Genomic DNA, 20,931 nt, shown 5'->3' on the forward strand with positions numbered 1-20,931 from the left:
TCCTCTCCTTGCTCTTTATAGCCCCCCCCCGCGATGTGCTAACTGGAGATAGGGGCCCACGCATTGGCAGACGTGACACCCTGGGGGCGAAGATATAGGCATCAGGCCAAGTGGGGCCAGCGCCTCCGGGATTAATATAGTGCTGCCAGGAACATTTGTACACTACGAGGTCAGTATGCAAGCCGATGCCCCCCTGTCCATGAGATAAGGTCTGAAATGGTGCAGCTGCGACATCTTGGGCCAGGCGGAAGGCACAGGGTCGCCCCCCCCCTCCCCTCCCCCCTCAATGTGATTGTTACATACGACACGAGGCCTGGGCATGTTGCTAATGGGTCGCCGATGGAAGATACATACACAGGAGTTGAGACAGTGACGCTGACGCCATAAATACGTGGGGGGCTGAGGGCCTACATACAGATTGAGAGACCGAAACAGTTCAAGGATTGGGAAGAGGGACGAGGCACGAAGACCCCCCCAATAAGAAACAGCACGCACAGATCGGACCCGTGAGAAGCGCACAAGACACGGGTGCAGGCGGATTAAAGTAGGTGGTGCCACGCACGTCAGGGCTATACACTCAGTAGGTTGCCTGCGGAGTGCGCCCCCGAGAAACGCTCATAATGGGCCGACCTGACGCCAAGCAGCCTAAATTGAACTTTGATGCAGGTAAAAAGGGAGCTAAGCAAGTGCAAGAGAATCAAGACCAAGAACCGATTGCGCAGACGAGCGGTGGCACTGGTGTGCAGACATCGGACATAAACAATATCCTGCAAGAGATCCGTCAAGGGTTTGCGACGGTGGTGAACAAGGTGTACCGGATGTCGTCCAGGATGGATGCCATTGCGCACAAATTAGATTGCCACGAGGAACGCATTACCGAAACGGAACGCCGAATATCGGAGGTCGATGACATCACTGCCCAGCACTCATCTCAGCTTACAAGAATGGACAAAATTCTGCGTACAATTGCTGCCAAGAACGAGGACTTGGAAGCGCGCAGTAGGCGCAATAACATTCACGTTATTGGTATACCGGAATCAACGCACACTGGACGTATGGAAGAATATATTGAGAAGCTGTTTTGTATAGCGAAAGGATCTGGTGTGCTTAAAGACATATTGAATACACTGACCTCCCTGGAAACTGAGCTCAGATCACTAGGAGGATTCCCTTGCCCTCCGCCCAGATAAAATAAAGCTCTTCAATCAAAAATTAGGGAGAAACTCACGGAATATACGGAAGAAGCCCGTAGAGAATCCAGATTTCGGGGGCGCTACTGGACAGCTTGACGTTATGGCGATGGAGAGAGGCCGGGTAAGGCACTAGCTGCAACGATTAGAATGGCACGAAGCACGAATGTGGTGCTAGAAATAGAGGCGTTAGATGGGTTGGTATATAGAGATACATCAAACATATTAAATGCCTTTGCTGCACATTACACTAAACTATACACTACCACGAGGACGGACCAGCTCAATTTAAATGAATATCTGGAGGATGTGTCACTGGGGTGGTTGAGTGATGCGCAGCGGCAATTTCTGAGCACCCCGTTTGAATTAGATGAAGTGCGAGACGCAATAATGCACATGCAATCCGGAAAGACGTTGGGGATGGATGGTATCCCGATTGAATTTTACAAAACTTACATAGATTTGATGGCCCCAATATTGCGGGAAGTATATGAGGATGCACTAGAGGTGGGACATCTCCCCCCCCTCTATGAGAGTGGCCCTCATGTCCTTGCTTAATTGTGATGTTAAAATACTAGTTAAACTTATCGCCACAGGCCTTAGTGTCCTTATGGAAAATTTAATCTTGCCTGATCAATCGGGCTTTGTTCCTGGTAGGGCAACATCTCATAACTTGAGGACCTTCTTTACAGTTATGAATAATGTCTCTGCTGGCTTACCTATGGGAGCAATTTTTTTAGATGCTACAAAAGCATTCGATTCCATAGAATGGGATTATGTGTTTGGAGTGATGATGCGCATGGGATTCCCTCCTATTTTTTTATCCTGGATTAAGTTACTATATTACTCGCCAACGGCTAAAATAACCATTAATGGGAAAATGTCTCAGGAATTTTCCATTACAAGAGGCATGAGACAGGGTTGTCCACTGTCGCCCTTACTTTTCGCGATTGCGGTGGAACCCTTGGCAGCGAAGTTGCGGCAACATCATAGGGATAAAGCGCTGAAGTGCAATATGCGACAAATTTTGATATCCCTATACGCGGATGATATCACGCTGTATATTCGTGACCCCCAGCAAAACATGAACCCCATCCTTAGGGGGTTTATTACGTTTAGCATACTTTCCGGTGTTCAAATAAACTGGGACAAATCGTGCCTTTTTCCCCTTACTGCTGCAACAACTAAATTTCCCATGGATTACCCTATAGCATGGTGTGAGGACGAGTTTAAATATCTAGAAATTCGTAAATCAAGAGATAGGGACGAATAAATGCGCCTTAACTACGGGACAACTATGGTCCGCATCTCAGACACCATAATGCGTTGGATCACCCTACCCTTGTCGATGGCGGGTAAGGCATCTTTAATTAAGATGGTGATACTGCCACAGTTACTTTATTTATTTTTGAATATTCAGTTTTATCCAGGAAATTATTTCTTTAACCAGTTGCGATCTGAGCTAAACCGCTCGGTGTGGGGGGAGGTAAGAACCCGAGGCTCAAGTGGGAGATTCTTACTAGGCCTTATGTACAAGGGGGATTTGGGATTCCCAATTTTGAATTGTATTATTATAGTGCGCAGGCACATTATGCTTTTTTTTGTGTGCATCAACCTTGATATATGCCTCAGATAGCGGCAGAGCACTAGCTTGCCCTGCCGGTTCCTATTGAGGGTGCATTATATATCCCACCCCCTGGCAGAGACAAGACGCCAACGACAGTGATGAGTACGGTCAACGCTTGGTCCCAAATGGGCAGACTGTTGGATGCGCCTATGCTCTACTCGCCGCTCCTACCATTAGTGTACCACCCAGGCATGTTCCTTCTACAGGAGACTGTTTTTCCCAAGTTGGCAAAACACACACACGTTAAAACTTGGGGGGACCTATATCATGAGGGGAAATTTCGAACATTAGAGCACATGTTTCCGGGTATACAACAGTCACCTCTCGACACTTTTTTGGACATTCGCCTCCGACAGGGACTTCGATCTAATATGCCAGACTTCCCTAACGAACCCCCAGTCCTTGCGCCATTACAGCGGTTTCTTCGGGGTGCTACGGCTAAAAACCTAGTTTCGGTAATTTATAAAACGGTGCATGCGCTGAGGGACAGCTTGTTGCTATAGCGAAAACAAAGTGGGACCAGGACCTAGGCATGGAGCTGACGGATAGGCAATGGGAATTTTGCTCGCAGCAGACTGAACGGATCTCGGCGAGCAGTAGACTTAGAATAATTCATTATAAGTTCCTACATAATTTATATTATAATCCTGCTCGCATGCATAGGTACAAGCTAAGCGAATCTGACACTTGCGATAGATGCCACGCCTAAGGTGCCGACTTCTTACACCTTGCATGGGCTTGTGATGGAGTGCAGGCATACTTGCTACATATTTTTACTGCGCTATCAAAGATGATAAATATCGCGGTGGAGCCTTTCCCAGTGTTGGCACTATGGGATACGTTGAACCACTGCAAGCGGCACACCACAAATTTGTTGCGCTGGCGCTGCTCATGGCTAAAAGGAGAGTGGCATGCCGAAGGGGCGAGGGAGAGCGCCTAAATTTAAGGATTGGATAGATGATCTCATTTATGGTCAAGAACAACTTGAGACATATGCTGAGTTATTACCAGTGACTTCCAGACCTAGTGACATTTGGGCCCCATTGAAATGCTATTTAATGGCGCGTGATGACTCCAGCCCCCAGAGGGAAGCCAGACCTGAACACATATTATAGCTCATGGTGGTTATGAATGTCCAATCTCCGTGAGGGTGGAGTATGGTGCGTGGTATGGAAGAAGTTCATTAGGGGGATCATTGATGGGTTAACGATAACGAATAGATGAGACCTACCTGAGCTGTGTGGGGAGAGGTGTCTGGAGACTTGCTAGTTACTGTCAATAGTGAATCATTGTTGAAATGTGCCAACTGTATATTAATCCGAGAAAGTTTGTCACTGCTGCAATATTGTTGTGGTATAAACTTAGATTGCCAATGTAGGGTACGGGTTATTATGTGACTTGATTGCCAACCTATAATGTATAAATGTACGATTTTGTTTTTAACAGATGTTGCCGTATACCGGATAATGTATTGAATATTACAATATGCGAACTGTGTATGACTACATGTGCACCTGCCAAGTTTGAGAAAATCAATAAAAAGAGTTAAAAAAAAAAAGTTTTCACTGCGGATGCATTTATAATGCAAATGGTTAGAAATGTACTTTAAATGCTTTTATTCCGCATTCTATTACTACGTATAGCACTACTACGTTTTTTTCATGTAATGGTTTGTGGTAATTAAAAAAATTGCACTAAAATCATGTGAAGGGCTTTTGGGTGGGGGAGTTTTTCGCAGTTTTCTGACAGGTACACGTGTGTTTTTGTTGCTGTTACAGTACTTTGTCTGACCTTGAAGCATTAGATCACCCCATTTGGTACCAAAACCTAAAGTGTTTTGACAATATGTAGGCATGCCTATATACCACTGTAGTCCCGAAGTTACACATTAAATAGAGAATGCCACTTTTGTGACTTTGGATACTGTATGGAATTACCTCATGCTTTCATTTAGTGAGTATTTTTCCTATATGAAGTCGAAACCTGAGTTTAGAGGTGAAGTGAAAATTAACTATCGTAATTGAGATAAAAGCCAATCTCCTTGCATCCAGGGTTTAACATTTAAGAACAATCTGTTCCCTTTTTCTTAATATCCTATTGACCCCATATATAAGGTTCGCCAATAGGAACATATATATGTTATGCACCAAGGGTCCGCCTCAGGGGCACCTTTTCATATATAAATAGGATTGGAAATAGAGATAACTAACCATGGAATATATAGTATCAATAACTTAGCTTGGAATTTCCTGGTTATTTACCAATAGTAATCCGTATTAACAATTTACATGATTACCCTCACATTGCACTCCAACAATGGTGTCTGATATACAATGTTTATCCCTTTTTTTGATTCACAGTCAGTAAAAGACATATTTCTTTCATCATTGGAATAAGACTGATTAAGAAATCTGAGGGAACATGAGTTTGCAATAAGCCATGTTTTGAAAATTCTGATAGTAAGTATGTCCAGCTTACATTAGACTACTATAGACAATTACATTTTGAATTATTTAGGTCATATCCATGACTTCCCAATTGAGCTATCAGTAATCATTGACTGATTAGTCTTTCGCCCCATTATCAACCACCATTGATTTGGGGTTAGGGTGTTTCCAAATGGGTCTCCAGGTGTTCGTAGCTTAGTTACCATACAACTGCTCAAATATATATACATTAGATTTGTACTTTGCTTGTCAATTATTATATTGCCATAGCAAATAGGGAAGGTGTGCTATTTAGGAATCCATTCAGCATTGGTTGATTAATTGTGTCTTTAATTGTCTTGAATTAGTGATGTTATATATATAATAATTATAACTATGTTGTTCATGATATGCGGTCTTTGATGATAAAAAAATGTTTTAATTCATGGAATTGATTTTGTTTTTATATTTTTTAACTGTATATTTCAGACAGAATTTGGGGCTCCTGAAGAAGGCGTCCTTGAAACGCCGAAACGCGCGTCGGAAAGCCTTGATTGCCACTTTATGGTCTTTTTAATATATGATTATTTTTTGTCAACTCTGTATAATCTGTCATTTCTTGTTTTTTATTGAATTTTATGTAATATTGACATTGATGTATATTTTGTTTTAATATGAAAATGTATTAAATGAAATAGTTTTTTCGTATTTAATTGTATTCGTGGTTCCTTTATCCAGTTACCCTTCCCTTTTGCTTGATATGATTATGCTATGATATACACACAGTATGACTACATGTGCACCTGCAAAGTTTGAGAAAATCAATAAAAAGAGTTTAAAAAAAAAAAAGTTTTCACTGCGCATGCATTTATAACGCAAATGGTTAGAAATGTACTTTAAATGCTTTTATTTCGCATTCTATTACTACGTATAGCACTACTACGTTTTTTTCATGTAATGGTTTATGGTAATTAAAAAAAATTGCACTAAAATCATGTGAAGGGCTTTTGGGTGGGGGAGTTTTTCGCAGTTTTCTGACAGGTACACGTGTGTTTTTGTTGCTGTTACAGTACTTTGTCTGACCTTGAAGCATTAGATCCCCCCATTTGGTACCAAAACCTAAAGTGTTTTGACAATATTTAGGCAACATGCTATACATTAAACATTTAGCCCTGCTTTATAAGAGTGTTGCCTCTTCCTGCTCAGTCACAGACCCCACGTCTGTCCCCAAATCACATTTTGAGTTGGCTGACTCTACTCGCTCTTCTAACCTAGGGTAGCAGAAGTCTAGCGTCAGCAGCATTTGTACAGCTGCCTCCCATTGCAAGGCCAGTTTATTAATCCCAAAATATAGCTCAGCTGGTTGAGTGTCTGCTGCAGAGATCTGCAACAACACAGGATCACAAAGCCTCACAGATTGCTATGCTGTTCATCCTCCTGAGGTTGTTAAAATGAACATTTTATGAAAGAGCTGTGAAACAGTGTATTTTTTTATGTGGGCTATAGGTAAAGTGAGGTTTCAAGAACAAAGCAACCCCGTAGGATCATAGGGACCAAGGGTAACGCGTTAGTAAAGGTCCCTAAGCATTACTTGTGAAAGAATAGTAATTTCCATGGATAGTTCCAAAGACCATGAAGATTTCAAATTATTTCAAAAATAAAAATCAACAGAAAAACATATAAGGAATATACCCCCGCCGGAGTAAATCCCAAACAACTGTTCCAAGCAGGACAAAATAAAACAATAGAAAACTTACAACCCTCAAAAATACACAGCTTCGCTAACCTCTCCCCCTCGTGGTCGCTCTTTTCACCGTCACTCTTGGATCCACTCTTCTCCTTCTTCAAGCATCTTAAGAGCAGCACGTCATTGTTTGGAAATGGAAGCGCCTCCTTTTCCAAACAACGATGTGGATAGTTTGCAAAGTATTTAACTTTGCGAAGTAACAGTAATGGAGTAGTAACAGCATGCTAAGTAAAAGCATGCATACTAAAAGTTCCTGTGAACTAAAAAATGTGCACTAATAGTAGTACTTAGAAATGCCAGCGAAGTAATGGTAGATTACCCCATAAAGCATCCTGAAGGCCGTTATCTATTAGTAACAGGCATTCTTGGTACAGAAACTCTACTCCTGGCAAACCTTTATGCCCCAAATGTAGATGCCCCAGACTTCTTTCCTAATTTATCTACACATATCTCCCAACTCTCTATAGATACTATCCTAATGAGCGGGGTTTTCAACTTACCGTTGAGTCCAACTTTAGACACAACGGGCTCGGGACTGGTCACCAAACCCCACTCTGTACAGGCACTCACTATTCTCTTGCAATTTTCTCTTCTTGCGGATTCATGGCGCTCTAAACACCCCCTTGGTAAGGGATTTTCTTTTTACTCTGCCCCACATGGAACCTGGTCCCGCACAGATCATTGGTATCTTTCGCCTATTCTTTTGTTGAACGTCCTTTCTATTGAGTATCTTCCTCATACTCTCTGCGACCATTCAACAGTCCTGTTGACCCTTACTATTCCCAACACCACGCAAGCGCATGCACCATGGTGGTTCCCAGCAGGAGTTCTACTGGACACCGTGTTCAGTAGTGAGAACAAAGATTCTATAGTGGATTACTTTCAACTAATTTCGGGCTTGGTATCCACTTACATCACACTTTGGGAGGCATTTAAGTTTTACATCTGGGGAATATGTATCCCTAAACAATCAGGAGTGCCACGGTCCATTTGCCAGGAACTCAAGACTGTCGAAGAGGCATACAGTGATCTCGACGCACATGCTCTGACGATCCCCTGGCTCCGTTACATTAAAGAGCTAAGCTCCTTGCAGAGTTCCAGGAGCTTGTGACTCGCAAAGCCAACTATCTCAGTAAATATACAGGAGCACGGGTATATGGTGAAGGCGAGAGGCTGGGCCGCACACTAGCTAGACTGATACGCCCCAATATCAATCCTCTTTAATTACACAGCTTCAATTAGATGACGGGACATCAATCACGGGTAATGCTGACATCATTACCACTTTTCTTTATTACTACTTTTGCCTATACGCCACTCGTTCTCCCCCCTCCAATAAAGTTCTCACTGATTATCTAGCTGAAATGGCCATGGTCTGGCTTGAGGTCTATCAGCAACAGTTTTCAGTTTTGCCAATTACGGCCGAAGATGTTTCTCAGGCCAGAGCAGATCTTAACGGGACAGGTGCCCCTGGTACTGTGGGTTGCCCAGCATATTTTATAAAATATATAAGCCATTACTAGTTCCTCATCTGTTGGAGATGTATGCAGAATTTTGGAGAGCAGATCGCTTCCCCCTACGATGCATGAAGCCGTCATTTCGCTGCTCCTTAAACCAGGGACTCGTATTTTCCTTCTGGTTCATAAGATTATATCCCTGTTCCAAACTGGTTTTGTACTGGGTCGCTCTACATCCCTAAATCTGCGCACGCTGTTCGCAATTATTAATCAAATCACTCCCAAAGTTCCTGCTGCATCAATACTGCTTGACGCTAAAATAAATTTGACTCACTGGAATGGTCCTTCCTAAATTCCACATTACACAAACTGGGCATCCCCAAACATTTTTCTGATTTGATACGTCTCCTATATACGAATCCATTAGCCGGGCTTCAGGTAAATGGAATACTTATGAATCAGTTGAAATTATCGTGGGGCACCAGACAGGGATGCCCTTTATCGCCATTATTATTTATTATTGCTATGGACCATGGGGTGCGTCACCTACAGGAGCATCACCTACAACATGCGCTCAAATTTTACCGCAGCCCTCTATTGGCTTCGCTATATGCAGATGACCTACTGTTAGGGTCCCTGAACTTAACCTCCCTCTGCTCCTCCGCGAAATTCATACGTTCTCCGGACTAGTTATAAATTGGACTAAATCTGGATTTTTTTCCGTTAGCGAATGCTACGGCCCCTTTTACTCTCTGCGCTGTTGTGATGACTCCCTCGCCCTGGTACCTGGGCATTCTCTTGCAACGCAATGTGGCAGAGATTATTCGACTCAATTTTGGGTCCGCAATTAATCGATTATCCACTCAGATTGACCGATGAATCACGCTCCCTTTGTCTATCTCCGGAAGAATTACCATTATTAACATGGTGGGTCTCCCAAGGTTTTATATACCTGTTTTCCAATATTCCTGATCAACTTATCCCCAATTTTTTTATACGCTCCGGGGCATGCTTACTAGACAGATCTGGGCTGGTAAACAGCCACGTATCAGTTGGCGGACATTGACAATGCCCTATAAACGTGGCGGCTTTGGCCTCCCAGATTTTTATTTATACTATTTAGGAGCTAGCCCGCATTCTCTTTTTGCCATCATACAGCATGGCCTAGCTAGGTCGCCTACAGAAATACAGACGCTGCAGATGACATATTGGGACTCGGTAAAATTGCATTGCTATTTGAATGTAGATCTTCTTTGCTCCCCATACTTACCACTCCTGGGTAATCCATGGGGGTCCCCGACTATGGAAACATTAACTAAAGGAACCCTAACCCGATGCGGGCTACAGAAGTTTGGTGACCTATTTTAAAGATGCTCAGCTAAGCTCCGTTGCGAGTCTTGCAGGGGGAACAATGAGTCCAATATGGACAGGTTTATCCTACATAAAATGCACACTGCTATGTCTACCGTACTCCAGTCCTCGTTAGCGGAACCAGCAGATTTCCCCCCACTCTCATTAATCCTTACATCTGCCAACAGCACCCCTTTCGTCTCCCGATTATATCACTCAATATTGACACTTCGAACATCAGTAGGGATGGGCGCGGCATGGAAAAGGGTCCTTGGGCTCCCCCTGCCGGATGCAACATGGTTCTATTGCTGCAAACAAACCATACTGATCTCTTACAATCACCTCCGTAAACTCTTACATTTTACAAATGTACACAGAGCATACATCGCGCCACAGCTGCTGGCAAAGATGGATCACGGCTGCCCCAGGTGCTCAGCCGGGCACGCAGATTTTTCACACTTAGCCTGGAACTGTGAACCTATATCAGCATACTGGGGGAGGTCTTCTGCCATCTCGCACTAATGATCAACTTGGAACTATCCCCTTCCCCAATAATGGCTTTGTTGGGCTATGTAAAGCTATTCACTGCTGGTGTGTGTTGATTCGTCGCCATCGCCTGCTCCTCACTAACAGGCAGGAAGGTTTCCAAATATTAGGGTGGCTCTACAATCCCAACAATTGATGCCTGGATGAGAGAGTTAATGTATTGTAATACCACTAGCGATACTTAACTACACTGCAACCACTCTCCTCCAGACCTAAAAATATCTGGTAACCACTTTGCTCTTATTTATTACTTCATCCAGAGGAGATGGAATGAACGTGTGTTGGTTGGCCCTGACATACAAGCTTGTGTATACTTGTTAATGGAACTTGAATAACTTGTATTTTCATTTTCCAGCTATGGGGTACAAGTCTTACACTGTATGAAATAATAATCTTGCTTTTTTCCACACCCCTCTAATGTGCCGAGACACCTGATGTACTGTTACCACTGGTACATGTGCTGTAATGCCCCTTATGATGCTCACAGAATAATCTGTATTAATTGTGGCACTATAACTGAAGCCCTAATATGTCATTTTGAATATCCCTGTGTTGTTTGTTATTGTTTTCCCCTCCTCTTTCTTTTTGGTTATTAGTTTTTTGTTTTTTTTCCACATTTTGTTATTGAAAACCACAATAAATACTTTTTTGAATTTTTTTTTAAATTATTGACCTAAAGCTAACTTCAAGGCAAATTCTCTCTGTTTTTGGAGATCTTGTTCGACAATGGGTCTGCCTGGAGCCCTTCTATTCAGTCAAAAAGGCTCAACTGACCAAGAATGTGTGGCGCGGTCCTGGATTTCAGCTTACGAGTGGACAAGAAACCCGTAAAAGCTGTGCTCCATGTTTACAGGGCTAAGTATCTCTCCGCTACCTGTTATGGTAGTTATTTATGGGAGTATCACGATTGCGGGCCCCTTCAGATAGAGAAGAAGTTCTTAAGAAGGTTGATAAGGGTGACCCAAAGTTCACCAACATTTGAGATACATAAGGAAAGTAGCCTTAGATATATTTCGGATATCATTAAACTTAGGCCCAAAGTACTTTGGCTCTTGATATGGTACAAAGAGTGCTTTATCAGCTGATTATACAGGATTGTATCTCTTTAGCCAACTCCAAAGCGATTCCCTGGTTAATGCTACTTTCAGTAAGCACTGACATCTATGGGCCGCCCCAGCATTTTCTTGCAGCTAGAGGAAATTGTCAAGGCTGACTACCTGTGGATTCAACAGAATTTCCTATCTCGGCTCTCTGTTCTTAGGGAGGATCAGGAGTTGTGTAAGCTAGTGGTCCGAGCATACTTTATGATAAAAACTATCAGTTCCCCCAAACCATACTTGACCTGGGTTAACAATGTTTACCATTGTCAGTTATTATTCAGCTTTTGTCTGGGTGGCCTGTTGAAGGCTCTTTAGGTCCTTTTGAGTGTGATAAAATTCCAGCACAATCCATGATGCATGTCATAATGTTTTGTACGTTATACACTCTGCCAAATAAAAGTTCTTGGTTCCAATACTGAGAGACATCCAGTTTTAACAATTAAGGCCAGCAACGGTATTCCTTTCCATGATGGGGGAGATGCACACCTGTATAAATATGGGTTATTTTTTACCAGCATCATCAAGATTCATAGGGCCTGGATTCAAATCTGTTTGCACTAATCAACTGTATTTTATTGCTGCTGATACATGTAGTATTTGTGCAGATTACCATTCATAGTTTATGGACTGTGTATAATATATTGTATTTATTTGTGAATGCACTTGTAGCCCTCATGAATTTTTGTTTTAGCTTTCATTGTTCTTTATTTCACCAAATAAAGAGTTTTTACTACTACTACTATAAACCGTCTTGGGAGATAAGCAGTCATAGATTTGGAACAGTTAACAGGGATGAATTTCAATGATGGCAGTAGTTCATTTGTTAGACATGTTTATTACCAAAGGCTGAATGCTCCCTATAGAAAAATACTTTGCTACTTTTTGTTAATATCTGCATCTACTGATGTGTGTAAACGCTGGAAATTATTTGAAGGGCAAAGGAAGCTTGTCAGATTGCAAAAATATCCACACAGGCTATATTTACATGCACTGAATGGAAAGGACTATAATTTACATATTAGAGCTTACCCTGACAGTAAATCAGTGATTTATCCTTCGAGTACCAAAAATGTACACTACACAGCATTGAATAAATAGTGAAAGGCAATTGGGCCCAAAGAAGTTCATGATAAAAGTGCTCCTACAAAGGCAATAATAAAATAGCATTTATCTTTAGAAAGTCTCTAGTATTTTTGGGTGATTAACATTCTGCTCTGAAAATTAGCAGCTTACCTGGTTTTTCTTTATAAACTGTTGAACAGCTTGCAAGTTACTCCCATATTCTTTCAAAGTGGCAAGAGGGAGCCTCTCCTGAACCCAGAACTGAAGGCAAAAAATAGATGTAATTAAACAAAGGCATGAGGTTAAATATGCAAACAGTCAATCGATTGGAAAGAAAGCAAGTTGTTATGTTACATTAATCAAGGGATATAACCTCAGTATGGCAAAAGGGGCCCTAAGTAAATCAAAAACAAATTCTCAAAATACTTTTTTTTATCTCTTATGATAGGAACAATTCCAATCTCACTAAGTCGCTGCAGCTATCTAAGACTCCCAAGTGGAAGTCATTTTAATGGGCAGCAAATTAGCTATTGTGCAACCCACTTTTATCATAAACAGCACGTTACCTGTGTGTGGCACATAATAAAACCTCCATTAGTATAGTATTAAGTCTCATGAAAGTTTTGAGTGATATGAAATACAATCTATACACATTTGCAGCTATAAAGTGGCTGTATGCCACCTGAAATGGTGAACAGGGAAAGATTTACCAAAGATGCTATGTGCATCTGCAGACTGTGAGGAAGAAAGTTTCATGAACAATGGGTTCATAAAGCATTCCAGCTCTTGAGCAACATATGTGAAAGGTGCCTCCCTTCAGTCATGCATAGATCATAGGCAAGCGTAAAGTGGGGAATTGGCCAAGGATGTTTTGAGCACCGAAGCAGCACCATTTGTTATTTTAGAAGGGATGCTTATGTGTGGTCTCTCAAAGCCTGTCTTGCGCTGTACCAGTGGGCACCTGGAGCATGAATGGGACAGGGCAAAGCGCAATGCACACATGGGCCAAATATGTCCCAGGTTTGTATTTGGTACAGCAATATTTCTGCATGGAAGCAGAACTGGGATGAGCAAATAGCTTACCGTAGACTTACAGCCATAATTTGATTGTATCGTATCATAGATAAACTATTCCAAGCCTTAAGAGCTGGACCTGTAAACAATAGCTTCCTAGGTGAAAAGAAATATAGGCCAAATCCGTTTGGAATCTAGAATCTAAAGTATATCAAGCCAGACATTAATATTTAAAAAATAAAAAAAATGAGCACAGGGACCAAAATTTTATTGTAAATGGTGACTGCCAGTCATGCCGAATGACAAGGTGTTGAATAACAAGGCTCCCTACCTTTTTTTCACTACATTCAGTTGTCTTTCACATTTCTACATTCCCTGTCTCTTTGTCTCACTCTTGCGGGTTCTTCTTTCTGCCTGCTTTCTCCCTTTGCCGTTTTTCCCTATCTTTCTCGTCCTCCACCTAGCTCTCTTTCTCTCACTGGGAAGTATTATGATGACATTTAAGTTCCAATACTTAACGACCATTGGCAAAGCCAGAAGGTCTCTCCTTTGCGATCTATTGGCTTTGCCAATATTTTTAGTGATGCTTTACACCACGAGTACTTGTAAACATTTTCCCGGGGACCAAAAAGTATGGTTTGTGGTGTTGCAGAGGGCCGCATTGATGGAAGCAGGGAGGGGGTCAGGGGAGAGGTGGATGCAAGGTGAGCATAGATGGAGATAAGAATGCATATGATAAGAACTGTGAGTCGTGGCATTATTTTGAGGGTTTAATTCCATACTGTTCTCTAAATCCACCCCAAGTCTTTAGAAAAGATACATTTGACAATACTATGTTTTGTTGTAGCTATCTATGTCACACTGGGATAAACATACTTTGCTTGCCTTTCACTATCTTTAGAGAGTCAAGTGTGCAAAGGAAGTACATTTATTATTCAATTTGAATGAAATATAATTGTAGGCCTCACAACCGCCTTATTCCTTTATGGTCATATGTACAACAGCATTTTTTTATCAAAAAAGGCCTGATTCACAGGATCCAACCGCAAAAATGCTTTATCTTATATGTACAGATTATAAATTGCGATTTGGTAACATGTTAACAAATTGCAATTTCAGTTTAGCGATTCGGTATTTGGAAGGGGCATGTTTAGGGGGGGTCCCTTCCAAAGACTGAATTGCAGTGCTATGTATGCGTGTTTTGCAACCGAATAACGGTTTCAAAACATTAATTTTTTACCATCACCTCAAAGGTGGGGGTAACCATTTGCAAATGGAGAGGGGGCCCCACAGGACCCCTTTCCCTTCGTGAATGTTGAAATAAATATTTTGTAAGAGCAGGTTTGGACCCCTGCCTGCTCTTAAACAAAGAAACAACTTTCATTATATCTTTCGAAAAGCATCCCGTTTTCCTTTATTTAAAAGCAATCACAGATATGGTGGTGGCTGCAATTCCTAATCGTTCGCAAATCGCAACGTACCTCATTAATATTCATGAGGTAGGTCGATTTGCGACCCATTAGGAATAGCAATTTAATACTTGTACATTTTTGTACAGTAGGAATTGCGATTTCCTAATGGCAATTTGGTAAAAATCGCAATTTGGAAATCGCAGTCCCTTAATTCTGTACATTTGGCCCCTGGTCTCTTATCTGTAAAGATTAGGAATGCTTATAAACAGGCTTAGTTAAGGTAGCAAGTGCTAACACTCTTTGACAAAGACTCTCCACTTTGCAGGGACTTGCTCTATATATTTTGCTGGTTAAAGGAGCATGTTGGATGGTTCTTGGAATTGTGGTTTGTATTGTCCGTACACATACTTCCTTTATTGCTTCTGATTGTGCGTCCTACAAATGTGTCCGTAGGCTGTTTTCACAAGATCCTAGTAACATCCGTTATAATGTTTTCTGAGATGTGAATTACAAATGGCAATACTGTAATCTGTATATATGCTTTATTGGCGAATACCAGTCTTTTTCAGCACTTGTGTTAACACTTATTTAAAAGATGATAAGTGTGTGCCAAATATTTGAACAAATGCTATTTTAACATTACGCTGCTTCATTCAAAACCTACACAGAAACAGGACACTTGAAAAGAAGTATGCGAAAAAGGGCTCATGCACTAATTACATTTCGCACTTGGCATTCAGCAGTGGTGCTGGACAATTATTAGAGTGGGGGTGCCGACAACAATGTTACATCACTGATGCCGTAAGAATTGGGAAAAATCAAAGCGTCACACAAAGAAAATGTGTAGCAAATGTATTCAGCAGGAGAGTGTTAAGGATGTAGTCTATTAGCTGGCCGTGCATTTAGGAGCACAATAGCATATATGTTAATAAAGCAAGCTGTAGCACAATATTATTTACATCAAACACATTCTCGACTGAAATTACCACTACATTTGCACAGGTTTACAGTTTTATGGATAGAACTATCTAGGGGTGAGGCTTCCTACGCGGCTGGCCCCCAGAGAGCTCCTGCGTACATAGCCAGTGGTGCGGAGCTGGAGGCGGTGGAGCGCTGGACGCCGCGGGACCCTAACCCGGTAGTGGATACAGCGGTCGCCGCCTTGGGCCTCTTGGGGCTCGGGGAGCTCCCGATGGAATTAGACCCCCCACATTCCTGCACCGCTGCACAGGGGTGCCCGCCCTGCCGTCAGGGGCCTGGAGGGGCGGCTTAGGGGCCTGGACCCCTTTATGTGGATGCACCGAGGGCGCACTGCCACACCACCTCCATCTCCGCTCTGAACTCCTACTGGTGGATTGTGGGGCCTGCCTTTCTTAGGTTCTGTGGCGACGACGAGGGAGCCCCCCCGGTGAGTGCCTGCTGATCGTCGCCGCCTAGCCATCCTCCGTGGGCCATGTGTGTCCCTGTACCCGACGGCCCGGGCACCTCTGCGGATCCTGAAAGTTCCCATGGGGAGCCCTGGAGGGGGGTGCCCCTGCCCCCAGCTCGACATCACTATAAGCCCCGGGGAGCCCCAACATCGGGGACCCCCCCTCAGCAGCCTCTAAAGATGCTTGTGAATCCTGTCCGTAACTTGGGACACCGGATGGGGAGTGTAGTGGCCTGGGGGGTGCGGCCCTACCCCATGGGGGACGTGGCGCTCAGCGGAGAGGGTGATCTCTGACATCGAGGGATTGCCTGCTCTCCATCGGTCGCTGCACCTCCAGATACTGGCTGGTTCTCGCCCTCGGTGTACCCTCTGGAGGTGCTGGGACGTCGCCCCCTGCCTTGGGAGGGTGAGGGCACTTGTGGGGCAGACAGGTCCTGGACTTGCGGCGAACGCTGGTATTGGACCCCTGGGGGTCCTCGCTGCCCCTGACACCGACCCCCGTTTGGTGTGGGAGACTCACCTCTGAACACCCCCACGGGGACACCGGCATGCTTCACTCGCCTTGGAGCCTCAGCTGCGCTGCCCCAACCTGTGCTCAGGACTCATTTCAGTGGCCGGCGGAGTGCCCGGGGGACCCCAGGGATTTGAGGAGACGCTCCCCTGGCCACCCACCTACCACCTTACCGGCATCTGGCCCAGGCTGGCTGTGCCGCCCCTCCTCACCTGACCAGATCAAGCAATCAAACAATCAGAACACTTGTAAAGCACACTACTCACCCGTGAGGGTCTCAAGGAGCTGAGGGTGGGTGATACAAGGCATGCAGGTTACATCTCTGATTGTTGGTCGATCTTATACTGAGACCTAGGTATTCACATGCCGGATTGTAGATTATAGAGGGTCGGATTGTATTTGGCTAACTTCCAAGTCCGATCGGTGAATGCAGGCTATACCACCTCCTGTCTTTTTTAGCCTATCAAGTCTCACGATATTGTAATAAGTGGACACCAGTAGATGCATAACCGGGAAGAGGATTCTGTTAGCCATGTTTCTGTAAGGATTGTTACGTCTATTTCCTGGTCAATGATGAGATCGGCTATGTCAGAAGCATGTTTAACTGCTGACCGACAGTTGAGCAGTAGACATTTTAGTGTTTTCCCTGTTATGATTGTGTTATGATTTTGCGAGTCGTTGATTAGTTGGACTCGATGAAGATTGTTAAGGTTAGGTTTCCTCTTATTCAGTCTAGACGTCTATCGGTACCGTTTTAATTTTTTCTTCCCTAGTATTGACAGAAGGCTCATATTCCCGTAGTAAGGATAGGATTTCTTCTTCCGTTAAGTATTTCTGATTCCTCTCGGGTCGATTTTGTCTATATGCTAACGGCATTGCCATGTTATTGTTCCTTTTTTGAGATTTATATAGTAGTTCACAGATTTGTTCGACTTTGGTATGAGTGTTCTCTGTGATATCCCGAAGTTTGTCTACCACCTGAAGGGTGCTTAATAAGTCAAGCGACACGGATCCTATTTGTGTTTGGAGCTCTATCATTTTTCTCAGGGTCTGGGGAGTCCTATTGGGGTTGCTCGTCCTCCTAATTCGGAATTCATGTTTCTTGTAGTCTTTTCAATATCATTTTTTCCTAGTTTTTTATTGCTTGTTCTGTTCGTTAGCGTTGTAGCTTCAATGAGGGGGGGCTTTTATTCTTCCCTCTGATAAGGTTCTGTGACGGTATTCACATGACGTGTAGACATTTCTGTTCTCTCAGGATCATTCTCAGATATTGGGCCTCCGTTATCGATTGTGTCTCCTAGATGCATTGAGTGCAGTGGTTCCTGAGGTTCTCTGGTTATTATGTTGTCTTAGGCCGATGTTTCCCTCTGAAAAATCTCTGTGTCGTTATTCGCCTGTTGTGCGGGCGAGGTTCTCTCTGTGTCATACCCAGACGCTGTGTCTCCAGTACCGATTGTGTCTCTTTGTTGCCTTGAGTGTTCAGGTTCCTGAGAGCCTCTAGATAGTAAGTTGATAATGGTGGTAGTGTCAGATGATTGGGAGTCATTCCCTGTGGCCTCTGGTGTCGTTGCGAACTTGAGTTCTCTACACATCTTTTTAGTGTTGAAAACATATTCCAATTCGTAGTTAGAGGCTTGTATCATCACTATTCCGTTCTTGAAGGTAGTTATGCAAAGGTCGGCTTTGTATCTTGGAGGCGCCGAGGTCATAATTTTTGTGCCATGTGGGATATTAGTGATGGATTTTATGTTCAGTATATTTGTGATGGCATTGCGCCATTTCGCCGTTCTTCTGGTGAAGAATATCATGTCCTTCACTATATGGCCTTTATCTGTGCAAAAAGCAGTGTCCGAGATCATCGTGTCAGGGTTTTTCCTCATTAGGTTGTGTTTTAATTTTTTGGCTGCATTCTTAGATAGTTTGGTTGGGTATTTTATGATATGAGCGTTTCTACTTACTGGTTCTAGATAGTTATCCTCCATGTTTGTTTTATGGTGATGAGTATTATTTGATGTGTCCTCTTCCTGGATGTTTCTTTGATGTGGGTAAAGTATTCTCCCTATATTAAGATTAATGTGTTAGTATTCTTTTTATTAATCTTTAGTTAACATTTATTTTAAGATTTATTTTAAGATGGCCGCCAGCAAACCTGGTTATCCGAGGGTTGAAGTGCCTTTCTCTCTTTTGGATGTTTGATAGTCCTCTTTCCCTTTCCTATACTTGTTTACTGCCTATCTCTCTTTCAACTGTCTTACGTGTCCTTTTTCACTTTCCTTTACTTATATCCTGCCATCTTGTAGAGTGCCTTGCTCTATTTCTATTGTCCTGCTTGTCCTCTCCCACTTACTATTATTTGTATTTGTTATTTTAGGTGTGATTTGGGTTGCACTTATATATAAAAAGGAGAGTCCCACTTTAAAATAGCCAAACGATCCAGTGTCCTGGCTGATTCTACAGTTTATGCAGATCGCTCTAGCAGCAGCCTCTTGTATCCAAATCACCCCAGATCAACATATGTCCTCTGTGGCCGCCGTTTTAGAGTCAGGCGGGCAGGTTCCTGTAATCTCTGCTTATTTCACTCTGTCCTGTGCTTTGTCGACGTTCGCCAAAACAATCATCCAAACTTATTATCCAATCTCAATATAGGCCTTACGACTCGTGTGAAATTTGCCCTTCAGAACAGCGAGTCTGCTGGAAGTCCCGGCAACCTCAGCGTCGCCGTCCCCTCTACCTGCCGTGTCATCCGCTTTGTGTTCTTCTGAATGTACGCGGCTGTCTAGCGGCCCGCCGCTCAATCCCCATCTCTCGTGCCCTTCGGGACGGACCAATTTTCAGCATTGGTGGCACATTTCCCCACTTGTCGCGCTGTGGGATGATGATTATGGCAGCTGTTGCCCCTCACCTCAGTGTAATGCGGATTCCTTCCCTTCGCTGATACAATCAGAGCTTTACCGTCTCTGCCGGCATGAAGTACGTCTGTGGTGCCGATTCCGGTGCTCAATGTTGCCTTGATCTTCTACCTGGCAGTAGTCTCCCGATCTGATGTTGTTTACAACAGTGCCATCTTGCTCCCAGACAATGCAGCGGTCTCGTTCTGTAAGTACTCTCCACGTTTTTCTCTTCAACTCCTTCCCAAGCGCTTCATGTTGGCAGTGTTCCTTGGGTAGATGGTGGAAAGGGGGTTTAACAGGGATTTAACCGATATAGGTTATCCCGAACCCTGGAGCTCCTCCATCTTGGATGGACGCTCCAGACGTCCGTCCCATCGGGGAGAACGTGCTTCATCCCAAGCGAAACAAGACATCATCCAGCACCTCCGTTCCTTAGATGGTGAGCGCTCACCTCCAGGCTTCTAACCTTCTGAGACATAACTACTAGGCGCCCCTTCAAGCTACCTGGAAATACACCACCCACGCTGTCCTTCAAGAGAGTGATACTGGTATCCCACTCTCCTGACATGATCGCCCCTCGGCTCGCCTGCACTCCGGAGGCGGTTCCAGATCATGCCCCTGGACAGCGATGCTGATCTTCTGAGACCTGCTCCCCCTACTATTCCTCAGAGAGTGACATCTCTAGGATGGCTTGTGCCATGGAGCCTGGCTTGCTCCCGAACTGGAATAGGCCCTGTTGGCCCAGTTGGTCTTTGCTACCCCTTGATGCCTTGTCTTTCCTCTTATGATCCTCCTTGTCTCCCCTTCTTTTCTTCTTCCTTCCCTTTGGCCGGAGGGTGTCATGATTTGGGCAGGAGTTCTCTACTTTGAGAATGTTGCTTCCTCTTCTTCTAGCACTGCCTTTGGCCCTGAGATGCGCCCCCACTCTTTCCCTCTCCTTTGGCACTGCGTTAGGGGGGGATGGGATTGCGCTGCGTCCAACTCCACCTCGTCTGCTCGCGATGGCGCTTGCGCGCGACCTGCCTGAAACATGACCTCCCTCCCCTGCCTGAAACTCCTCTATCTTAACGTAAAGGGCTTAAACTCCCCTAACAAGGGCCGTCATATATAGCGATATCTCCTACAGCCAAACCCAGAAATCATATTCCTGCAGGAGACCCACTTGCTGA

The 20,931-nt window shown here is 43.7% G+C and overlaps 1 protein-coding gene across 2 annotated transcripts in view; it reads right to left on the minus strand.

Annotated features, from left to right (window-relative positions):
• Positions 1-20,931, minus strand: part of SPTBN4 (spectrin beta, non-erythrocytic 4) — a 1,634,043-nt gene that overhangs the window by 813,844 nt on the left and 799,268 nt on the right. For both annotated transcript variants that reach the window (XM_086938241.1, XM_086938242.1), the window contains one exon: positions 12,677-12,766. In XM_086938241.1, coding sequence (XP_086794367.1) covers positions 12,677-12,766 — 90 coding nt within the window. The remainder of the gene's footprint in view (positions 1-12,676; positions 12,767-20,931) is intronic.

The sequence above is a fragment of the Lissotriton vulgaris genome, chromosome 9 (assembly GCF_964263255.1).
Source record: "Lissotriton vulgaris chromosome 9, aLisVul1.2, whole genome shotgun sequence".
NCBI classification, from domain to species: domain Eukaryota; kingdom Metazoa; phylum Chordata; class Amphibia; order Caudata; family Salamandridae; genus Lissotriton; species Lissotriton vulgaris.